Source organism: Populus euphratica, unplaced genomic scaffold (genome assembly GCF_000495115.2).
Source record: "Populus euphratica unplaced genomic scaffold, PopEup_1.0 scaffold247.1, whole genome shotgun sequence".
NCBI lineage: Eukaryota > Viridiplantae > Streptophyta > Magnoliopsida > Malpighiales > Salicaceae > Populus > Populus euphratica.
This window is the reverse complement of record NW_011500129.1, coordinates 58,439-70,574: the sequence shown is the minus strand read 5'-3', so window position 1 is coordinate 70,574 and position 12,136 is coordinate 58,439. Positions and strand designations below refer to the sequence as shown.

The 12,136-nt window shown below is 33.1% G+C and overlaps 1 protein-coding gene across 1 annotated transcript; it reads right to left on the bottom strand.

Annotated features, from left to right (window-relative positions):
* Positions 1 to 4,814: 4,814 nt before the first annotated feature.
* LOC105110338 (rhamnogalacturonate lyase B-like) lies at positions 4,815 to 11,640 on the bottom strand. The gene is made up of 16 exons (XM_011005338.1): positions 11,254 to 11,640; positions 10,966 to 11,063; positions 10,685 to 10,806; positions 10,177 to 10,227; positions 9,471 to 9,590; positions 9,261 to 9,380; positions 8,718 to 8,859; positions 8,480 to 8,650; positions 8,187 to 8,342; positions 7,999 to 8,105; positions 7,523 to 7,613; positions 6,473 to 6,614; positions 6,230 to 6,386; positions 5,909 to 6,025; positions 5,369 to 5,495; positions 4,815 to 5,208 (listed from the first exon to the last, which is right to left on the bottom strand). The coding sequence occupies exons 1-16, from the start codon at positions 11,351 to 11,353 to the stop codon at positions 4,936 to 4,938; spliced, it is 2,094 nt and encodes a 697-aa protein (XP_011003640.1). The 5' UTR covers positions 11,354 to 11,640; the 3' UTR covers positions 4,815 to 4,935.
* Between the last annotated feature and the right edge of the window lie 496 nt (positions 11,641 to 12,136).

Sequence of the window (12,136 nt, the reverse complement as noted above, 5' to 3'; positions counted from 1 at the left end):
TCACCAAATTTTAGATCATTTGGACTTCTAGAACTCCAGTTATGGGTAAAACTTTGAGTAGTATTTGGGCTGGATTGCAAGACAGATTCGGACTTCTCTTTTGTGGCCAAACTTTGAATTTGAAAATGGCAAATTTGGGTCTTTCCATACATATGAAAGTTGTAGGCCTATTTGTTACCTTTCCAGCCATATAAATTAATATGAAATCCAAAATCTAAAGCTCTAGATATGATCCGATGACTGAACAGTGTTCGAATTTGAAGTGAATCGACATCTCCTTCGTAAGCTTAGCCTTTTCTTTATCCTTTCACTTCCAATAGTTAATCACAACAATCAATCCTTTGAATTGTGAGAATACCTACATTTAAAATGAGCATTTACCATAAATTAAAGGTATCTTATATTATCAAACTTGTTATTACAAAACATGCTCTAGTTAAGGAGTTATTGATACTTCAAGTACAAAATGATGATATAAAGCCTTGATAAAAATGCACTTTTAAGTACTAATCATGGTCACTCACTCAATAATTTTCACCTTGACATAATAAACTTAACTAAACATAATAAAGAAGAGAAACATAAATAAACAAGAGGAGAACCTGATTATATAAGTATAGTAAAGGAAATGAAAGACATAAATAAGATATTAATAAAAGCAAAACTTAAGCATTACAAAAATATAAAGAAAGATAGCAAGAACATGATTTTGATCTAAAAACCAACATACCTAAATACATGGCAAATGCCTTCTTTTATAGATCAAAATTTGAAATTATTGATTTGATAACTAATTGTTAAGTGGGAGGCCGCATCTTGACTTTGTGATAATCCTTATCTTCTTGTCTGAACAACACATCATTGCTAATGTTAGAATTTGAATAGATAGTTTTGATGAAAGTTCTAAAAAATTGTCTCAGCTTTAGTCTTGATGAAAGTTCTAGGAAATTGTCTCAGCTTTAGTCTTGATGAAAGTTCTAGGAAATTATCTCACCTTTCCAACAAAAAAAATAGTATATTTGAACTTTCAGAACTCAAGATATGAGTTGAACATTGAATATATTCGAACTTCTCTTTTGATGCTAAGATTTGGACTTTCAAAAGATAGAATTAAGTCTTAGAATCTTATGAATGTTTTAGGCCTATGTCTTAGCTTTCCATTCATATAAACCAAACTGAAATTCAAGATCTACAGCTCCAGATATGATCCAATGACTGAGCAGTGTTCCAGTTTGAACTGAACCAACATCTCTTTTCTAAGTTTAGCCCTCTCTTTGACTTATTAATTTTATTAGTTAAACTCATCAATCAATCCTTTCATTTATGTGATAGACCTGTATTTAAGATGAATATTTTTCATAAATTAAAGGTGTCTTATATTTATTAAATATATTATTATAAAACTTGTTCTAATTAAGGAGTTATTGATACTTCAAATATAAAATGATGATATAAAACCTTGATAAAAATGCATATTTAAGTACTGATTATTTTCCCTCAATATGGTCTACATATCATGTTTTTAAAGGGAAAGGGAAGAGTTTTTAGCTAAATTACCAAATTTACCATTACTTAATGCCCACATGTTATTTACCCAACTCTAGCACTATCATGAGACCTTTCTAAACTCGGATTGACATAAAATTGTAACCTAAGGTAGAATGATGTGTCAAAAGGTTACATAGAAAATTTTAGTCCGATCCAACTTTCACATTTAGAATTATACGCCATAGCATAAACCTACTAGACACTATGTATTTGTTTACGTAAAAATCCAAGTTTTTGTATTGTTTTACCTACTTAAATCATCCATATTTTAAAGTAATTTATTGGGAACTTCAACCCTATTTATGATATAATTGTTTCCTAAATTTCACCCTTTTTCAGTTTAAAAAGTGTGCAATTGCACACAAGGCTTATACCGACGATTAAGATCATTCACACATAAAACCATACATTAATTTATTTAAAATTTTTAAAATACTTTTCTAAATATTTTCACCCTAAATTTATAAAAATTCTACATATTTATCACTACTTTATCAATTTACAGGGCTATTGGTTTGCATTGTACCCCTTTATATTCGTCATGTCATATTTTTCATATTCTAATGTTTGTTTAAACTAAATTTTGACTATGTGAAATTAAAATTCATTAAGATTTATCCCATAACTCTTTTTTCCTGATAAATAACTTTTATTTATTTATTATTCACATTTTTTACTTTTTATTTTTTAGTCATTTTTCCTCTTTTTTTAATAAACACAAACATTTTATTTCACATTTCAAAATCTATCATCATCCCTCTTAATGTAAATAGTCAATTCACTTGTTTAACATAATATTTACTTAACATAATATTTACTTCACTGTCCTTATAAATTTTACTTGAGTGTTTACAATTTTCATCCATTGTTCATTTCTTTTAATCCCAAGTTTCCTTTACTTATTAGGACTTTATTTCATACAACCCACCCTACTTTTATGTGAGAGTTTACACGATTAATTTTATAATAATTAATAAACCATGCACAAAGATTATATTACCCTAAAATCAAGTTCATTTATTTTTTAGAAGGACAAAAAGTCATTATTTTATAGTGGTGAGTAGTGAAATGAGTTCATGGCTACAATGTTTTTGTCTTTCAATTTAGTTTTTTGTTATTGTTATATATATATACACATATTATATATAAGAACCTCGTGGAATTAGCCTATAAGTGTTTCACTTATTTTTATTTCTAAATTTAAATCTTTGGTCATCATCTTGAAAGAACTATTAGATTTTTTTATATATAAAATAAACTGATATAAAGATATGTTTTTAAGATTGTTAAAAAAAAAAAATTAATCGCCATTTACATATAAGCTAATCTAAAAATAGCTTTGCATCCAATAAAAACACACCAAGACTATAGATTAGGTTTTTTGTCCCGTCTCATGTAAACATCAAAACATGAAACAAAGAAAGTTGTATGTCCCTATATAAGAAATGCCACCTAAATGAAAAAAAAAAAAAAGAAAGAAAAAGAAAAAGACTGTATCATCATCAATTGGAGGAGCTTTATTTATTTATTTATGAAAAATTTATTATTTAGATGGAATAGTGGGATACTAGATTATTTTTACCTGTGCTATGTTATATGTTATGGTTAAATTAAAAAGATTTTAATAAAAAAATAGATATTGCTATGTTTTCTAATAGAAAATTTTTTTAAATCATATAGGAATTAATCCAATATTACATGGTTAGCTTTGAAAATAAAAATAATAATCTAAACAATCAATAAAAATATAATTTGACTAAAAATACTTAAAATAATATTTTTTATTAAATATTGAGACGACAATATATTTAATTGATCTGAGTAACTTGAGTTAATTTATTAAATATGTGACGTAAATCATAAAATTAAGATAACTCTATAAAAAGTAAATTGAACCAAATTATGAGCTCAAATCTCTAATCAACATAGCATTAAATGATAAAATTAAAAAATAAATTGATTAATAAATAAAACAAAACAACCTGAATTATCTCAAGTTAACAAGCCAAACATGTAACTTAACTAAATAAACTATAATAACCTTAAAAAAATAAACTAAAATAAATTATAAAAACTAATTATCAATCAACCAAACATTAAAAAATAAAACAGGATAAAAATTCAATAAAAAAATGATAAAAAACTTGAGTGAACTGTGTTAATCCACTAAATTCATGACCTCACTCATGTTATCAAAATACCTTGATAAAATATAAATTAAAATAAATTATAAATCTCAATTTTAATATTAAAATATAAAATTAAAACTAAAACTAAAACAAAATAAAATCTATATTGTGATCTAGTACAAGGGAATAGTAAATTCTCTTCTTGTTTAACTTTTGTTAACTAATGTTTGCTGGTTTTTTCTTCAATGATTTAAAATGATCATAATTTAAATTTACTTTAACTAGCTTTATATAATTGAATTGCATAAACAAAAACATTTTACTTGAAGGAATCATTGTAGCTATCGCACCAAGTACTTTCTCATATCTGCGGATCTAAAACAAAGGTAGCCAATGGTTCTTCCGACGCATTTGCATTAATCATAACCAAGCCCTTAATAGTTTAACAAAACTGATTAATTAATTCTCCTTGCTTCAAAAACTATATTTTTAAGCTTCATTTTTCGTCCATTTTACGTCCCTTCTCTAAGGAAAAGGTAAAGTAGATTAAAAAAGAAAAAAATAGACGAGAAAGGAAGGTTTATATATATATATATAAACTATTAAATTGATGATGTCCAAAGAACCATTTAATTAGTTTTTTTATACTACATTTATCAATTAATTAGTTTCAATCAACTCTATGAATTAATTAAGTTAGAATTTACTCTCCATCGTTTCAGTTTCCACCATAGTTTTTAAACCCAGTCCGGTGGCTGGCCCGGTCCAAGGTCCGGATTCCAGGTTTTGACCGGGTCGAACGGGTCGGCCGGGTCAATTTCTATTTTAAAAAAAATTCAAAACAACGTCGTTTTAATAAAAAATAAATAAAAGTCAACGGGTTTTTGACCGGGTCCAAGGTCCGGGTTTCCGGGTCAACCCGCCAGGTCGGCCGGGTCATGGCTTACCTTATTTTTTCATCAACCCGGCCCGGTTCCAGCCCCGGGTTGGCCGGGTCCCGGGTCAACCCGCCGGGCCGGGTTTTAAAACTATGGTTTCCGCCTCTAAAGGGAAAAAAATTCGCGAGTCCCCCAGCTCGGACTTTCGCCACATCTGTCCCCACGAAACAATTTTAGTACTTAATCTGGGAATGGAAACAGGAGGAATGGGCACACGATCATTGATTCATGGATCTCGCAGAGAATTTCTTTGTGCAACAGTGTTTACGAATTGATATTGGAATATACATCTAATCCGATCACAACCCTAACTGGATATTTTACTTAAACGAACTTGAAGCTTCATTACTGGATCCAGAAAAAGGAGGACCTTCTAGACGTATGTAGTCATACATGAGACCCTGGAAAGGGCTGGTGCATCTGGGCTGCGTCAGGAAGATGGTATTCTCGCCTTCAACTAGCCGAGCTCCTGGAATATTCACATTATACAGCCGGTAGAGCCCATGAATCCCATGTCTAGCAATTGCGTTGTCCCTCCCTATCAATCCGCTTGTAAATAGCGGACGTTGTGCATTTGCATCATTAACACGAACCTTCGAAAAAGATACCACCAAAAAAAATATATATAAAAAAAGATATTAGCATTGTAAATTTCAAGCAAAAATGGATGCGGTCGTACTGGGCCTTTCATTCTCTCAATCCTCCGTGTGCACCGTGCAGCAAGTGAATATTCAGTATGGGAAGGGACATTACCTGCAATTCTGCTAGGGTTGCAGATGCAATTGCCACTCTCAATTTGTAGCTACTGTTCCGATCCACTTTGTCAAGTTCGAACTTGATTTGCCATGTGGTTCCTACATGTGTATCATTGTCTTTTCTCCTGCAGCTCAGAAAAGCTTGAAGATGAGACATAACTGTCATGATAATTAATCTATTGACAAGAAAACGCATCAGCTCTGAGTAAGAATATGAAAAAGCTAGGATTATAACTACCCATGTTTTTAATGCTAGTCAAGATTCATAGTCTTTACTATATTCTATATATTTCTGGTATGGGAGCATTATAACATAACCAAGGTGTTGGAGATAAGATTGAACCTGAATAGTTGTTTGCTGATAAATTACCAGACTAAATCAATTGGTCTTTTAGCATATCAATGCCGAAAGAATACATATCAGCTACTTGGTTAAGTACGATGTTTTAATGGATGGTGCTAAGTAATAAATATCAACTACCATTACAAAGTGGCTGACACTCAGAGTCAAGCAAATCCCAAGATAAAAGAACTGCACCTGACAACCTGAGCAAAGAACCAGTCTTTTCTGTAGTCACTGAGACCGACTGTGTAAACCAAATCTGTATCGGGGTACAGATCTGTATATCTGCCCCACAAACCATACTGCCGAAATCTTCCAGTATAGGAGTAATGTTAGATTCATTAAACAGGAAAATATATCAACATTCAAATCTAAATTAACATTTAAATGGATCCCAAAATACTTCAAACACCCACCAGAAAATAAGCCCTGTATGGAAGATCATCTTTTACAGGTATTACCACGTCAATGATACCTTCTTAGATTTTTTATATAGGAAATCCAAGGAGAGCTAACCTGTCAGGATGATTGGCATATAGATTATTCATAAACTTTGGATCAGGACCTGGAATGTAGAACTCAGCAGCGGAACGGTCAGGGATGCCTATTTCCCAGAGTGTGGGCCCATCTCTTGGAGGCTCATACACAAGATCACCCATATCCATATCACAACCTACGTTGCATGATATTTTAACTCTGTAACATCTATCATTGAAAAACAGTACTCAAAAGAGATCATTAGAGTTTGAGGAAGAAAACCAGAAATTATGTTCACGATAGCATCCCATCTGTAATCTCCAAGAAATCCAGGGACCCATGCATAAAGATTGTAGTCCCCAGTGCGTATGTTTTTAATAGAGAAATAGCCATTCTCATCTGCTCTGGTCCAGAATTGGTAGTCCTAACAACAAGGAAGGTTATGATGAGTTCAGCAGTGTTTAGCTGTGACCCTTGACCTAATATGAAGTAAAAAGATAAGATTGTGATAAGTTCACGTTACTTAGATCTGACCCCAAAACTTGATAAGAGATAACAGGCAAGATTATGACAAGTCAAAAGCAGCATTTAGATGCAACCCAAAAGGTAACTTCTCTACACAGACAAGATCAATTTATCTTTTGGAATGTTCTAGGAGCTTGTAACACCATGACTTATCTCTCACAAGGATTTCCTTAGCCCCCCAACAAAAGCTGCTATTACAAGCATTTTCAAATAATATGCATTTATCTAACTATTTAACATAAGCAAGAAAAAAGTACGGAGGTCAATACCATTCTAATGCTGTTCTCTGAGTAAAATCATTTTTTGCATGTATAATACTAGTATTCACAATAGACACGCATCCTCTATTGATGTGCTGCAGTTGGCCCTATGAGAAAAGGCAGCTGAAGAAAAGGAAACTTTGCACCACCAATTTGCCTTTTGTATTCAGAATGATTCTAAACTGCAAAGCCCACCACATTTAATTGTATCTATGCATGCTAAATATGATTGGGCTTATTAAATTGAATTTCAACTGGGATCCAAAATGAAGCACTGAAATGACGACTGTTGCAATCATTTTAGAATAGCAAGGAAAATCTACGAGTTTCTGTACAATGAAGTAAACCCCTTATTGAGTTCTGTTTCGCTAGCACATTCCCCCTTAAGTAATAGCTAAAAGACCACAAAACTAATTCTCAAATAAAATGTTTAAACCATTGTAGCTAAGTGACCTTGGATGATTAAAAAGCATAACAAGATATTGTATTTTTAGGACGATAAAGAATTAAATAGTCTTGCATAGAACATAGAAGATAATTAAATCACCTTGCATTCTGTTTGCCATGATCCAACATCTCCTGGTGGGGCCAACCCCACATAAGCACCATTTGCTAGTATATAGTCATCACTTGTATTCCTAGGCAACATAATAACAAAAAAATTAATCCCATTAATCTACCCAGTAAATCAAACAACAGAAGACAAAGAAGAATAATTTTTTGTTATAAAATTTTTTGGAAGTTTGTTTGCATTGAATAATAAGTCCATGATTCACTGGTTTCATTTGACTAAAACAAAAGTAAAATCAATCATGTAAATCACTGGTGACTTCCTAATATCAAACCACATCCATCTCACCAGGATACTCTTTAAGAAAGTAATAATAGAAATAACATGAAGATAAATATGGATGCTAAATCCTTGTCTCGCACACATGAATGTACTAAGGCCACAATCATTTCTGCTTTTTATTAATTTCTTATTTACAAGATGGACTATTATTTTCCTACTTGTATGGCTACCTGTCTTTGACTAGTAGTCTTCCACAAACATTCCCTCGTTGTTCTGACTTTTGGAAATCCTCAGAAGCAGGGAAGCTGTATGGCCAGCTTTGGACTTCAGCCATCATCTGTATATAAACTTAGCTCAACGTCTGCCCAACTGTCCAATCAATTTACAGAAACATGAACTAGTAGGTTTGGTTTAAAACCTGCACTTTAGCATCTTCCCAAAGAAAGAGAGGGTCCTCTCCATTTGATGCAGAATTAAGATAGATAAAAACAGGGCCAAAAACTTTCTTCCATGGTTCACCAGGGCTTATACTCAGTACCAGCTCTTTTCCCGCATAATGTGAACTATGAAACATCTAATTATGTCATTTGAGTAAAAAGTTAATGGAGTTGAACATAAAACCAATAATAGCAATAATGACACAGACATGCCAGCATCCATCAACATGTCGAAACATTTCTACAAAACCATAGTCTAAGATCAATCACTTACAGCAAGAGTGGTGGGGCCAACATGAGAAGTCAGGTTCTGTTTCAGGGGCCCAGCAGTTCGGAATTCATCACTTGGTGTGATTTGCCAGAACCCCACTGGAGGCTTGAAGCATATCCACCCATGGACTTGATTATCTTTGTTTTCACATGAATATTGGTACTTGTCATCCACCTAAAATTAAGACCAACTCAGAGAACAACAAGAAGAAAAAATTACTTATAATTTACTTGTAAAGCACCTCTCCTGCGAGCTCTGGCAGTTTGGGATTAACAAGCATCACAGCTTCTGGATAAGCCAGGGCTTGACATCTTCTTGGCAAGCGATCATCTGGTAGGGGCATCAATCTTTGCCTGTTATCTGCTATGGCCATGTACTGAAACCTATCATCCACTCCAAAAGAACCTCATGGTGACTTCTTTGCATGATCATATACCAATGAAGACAATTTCAAACACTCCTTTATTGATTATATGAGGAATGATGTCTTCTTCCTTCTTTTTTTTCATGATACTAGTGAAATTTAAATTAGAACCTACAAAGTCCTAAACTTAGCAAATAGATAATATAAATTCATTGGTGATACTAGATAATATATATTCACATTCATAAAACAATAAGTAGAAATATCTTTGTAACTAATCATTTAACTATATGTAGCAGTGACCAAACCAGAGGAACTTCAAGTTTTTGTCAACATGTACTGAATTATTCACTCCACAACAACAAACAAATCTCAGGCAATCTATTAGGAAATTGACAAAGATACTAAGAATATGTTTACTTGTCTTTCCGGAGTTTAAAAGTAATCCTTGTTTCGCCAATATCAAAACCAGGCCATTCCTGCAAGTGCTCGTAAATGGCATATGAGTAGAAGCCTGAGGAACCACGTAGCAATATAAACCTGGAGGAGAATTAAAATACTTTTCATTATATTCCAACAGCATTTATACACTTATGCATGCATTCATACATATAAAAATTGAACAGGGACCTTTTATCTATATTCAAGGGAATGTATTTGCCTTCAAGTGAGGAATCCCACATTCTTGTAAATGAGAGCTCAACCTGATCATCATTTTCCACTACGACCCTGAATCTTGTTCCACTAATCCTGCATAGCAACCAGTTCATTCGCACAAACATATGAATTAGAGCCAGCATTATTTTTTTCTTACAACAGTGAAGAAGTCCACAAATAAAATTTAGCACAGGCACAATAGTCCGTTTTGAGAATAATGAAGAAGCAAGAAAAAGAGGTTAACCACAAAACTCTGTATCTTTTTAACAATTCAAAAGCTTATACAAACATGCGTGTGCATGTGCGCGCAAACACACAAGAAAGATATATATATAAATTTACACCTCTCTCTCTCTCTCTCTCTCACTCTAGATATATATATATATATATATATATATATATAGAGAGAGAGAGAGAGAGAGAGATGCATGAATAAATTTTTTAAAGCAATCGCATATATATATATATATTCATTTCAAGACATGTCAGCATAGCTTCACCATACTCACTATTTAAATAAAATAAAATAAAAAATGCAACCTGTTAAGTAATGACTGTTCTCTGACAGTCAGGTTACATGTTACAATAAAGAAAAACTCCAGTTTCAATTTTGGCTTCATAACCAAGCAAAGACTTCATTGGTTGAAAACATGCAAGGAAAAAGAAAAAAGGGGCATACACATCAAATATTCCCTTGCCTCCAGGTGGATTCCAGTGAAGATCCCAGTACCTGCAATTACGAATAAAAACAAGTCAGTTCCTAGTCACGAGTGACAGGAATCTTTCATCAATATCAGCATGAATCAGTTTCAAAAGAAAAGGAATCAATGAATGGCTAAAAATCATTTTCAACTGTGAACCTGCATTGTTCAATTCACTATCCAAAAATCAAACATCGATGCTATGGTTGCAAATATATGAGTCCCTGACTCAATTACGAATTAGCCACTGCTGTTTAGGTCCATATAAACAGAATCATTTGGAAGATGGACATACCACAAGTTACCTGTGGCCTGCCCGTTAGACTAGAAAAACTTATCAGAAAATAAAGTAAGGGTGTTTGAGCTCTATTTCTATCCGGCATACAAAGAAATGTGTTAAGACAGTAAAAAGAGAAGAAATATGTGTTAAGACAGTAAAAAGAAAAGAATACTATGTACATAAACAGCAGGTGTAACACCATTTACCCTCTATTTGTTTCACGATTGAGAACTTCAAGCAAATTGTCGATGCCATCATATCGTATCCCGGTAACAATTCCAGCTGGTTTCGATAAGGTAACTTGTACTATGCCATTATCCATCACCACCTGAAGAAAGCATGCATCTTTCTAATCAAATACAAGATAATAAAAACAACCTAAAACTAATAACACTTGAGCTTAAATCTCAACTTACGAATAATAAAAACTCTAAACTATCCACCACATTAAATAAAAAAACATTAAACAAAACCATTGCATAATTACATGGTGATCTTGAATATACAATCGCACTGCCTGAAATGGCATGGTGGGACCACCCTTGTTAACTCTTGAAGCTCTTTGACCAAGATCCAAATCTCCACCTGAGTTCCATATTTATTTACAAGGATAAATATCATGGATTAATCAACCTAATCACTCCATTCCAGTGTGGTTGACTGGATAGTTGATTTGTTAGAAATCAAAATCAAGTTTTCATTTTATTTCTTTAATCAAAATCAAGCATCGAATTAAGAAGATAATTTTAATAAAAAATATTTTTGTAAGAGTTACCTCCAGGATTTTGACAAGAGGAGGAAGCGCCGTTGTTGTGACGCGTGCATCCGCCAAAGTCACGGAGAGAGCCAGCAAAACTGTGCAATCTTTTCCACATTTAGGCACACAAAAGGCAAGTCAACGATCGGCGGTGGTGAATTTGGTGGTAATAATTAATGGATGGCGGCAGTGGCAGGGGTGGAATGTTAAAGGAGGAATTGGATTGTTGTTCCATGATCTAATATCAAAAGTACCCTTTCCCCAGTTAACCGTAATTGGTTGGTGATGATTTGGCAAGTGTCGCGTCGCTAGCCTATGCAATGGCAATGGCAATGGCAATGGTAGAGGAGGGAAGAGAAAAAGGGATTATTTGGCAAGCGTCTCCTCCACTCTTTTTATTTTATACTTATTTGTGTACCCAAAAGAAATTATTTCTCTTAAAATTTCAAGATTTCATAAACAATATTGACTCCCAATTTTAGTAAATTCGGGAAAATCATATCCATAAAAGGTAATGTGGTAAATGGTTGAGAAAAGAAGGGATATGAATGCCCACCACAGCCTCTCATTCTAATCCTTACATGCTATTGCTTGGTTCAATTATCCAGAAACAAGCCACATAATTAACTGGTCTTCTACAATGAATAAATAAATAAATAAAAATCACATTTTCACATATTAACGTACGCAAGTATAATGCTGGGATCTGGAGAAGGAACGAGGGGAGGGGAGGGGCTGTGTGATACATGCACATCTAGAGTCATATATTAATCATCACTCTCAATGTTTTGCTAATTTTTATATTTTCATAAATGCCATCTCAGATCATGTTAGCCGTAATAAATCCACCATGCTTTATACATATATCAAAAGCATTTGTGTGCAACACCCGATGTGATGG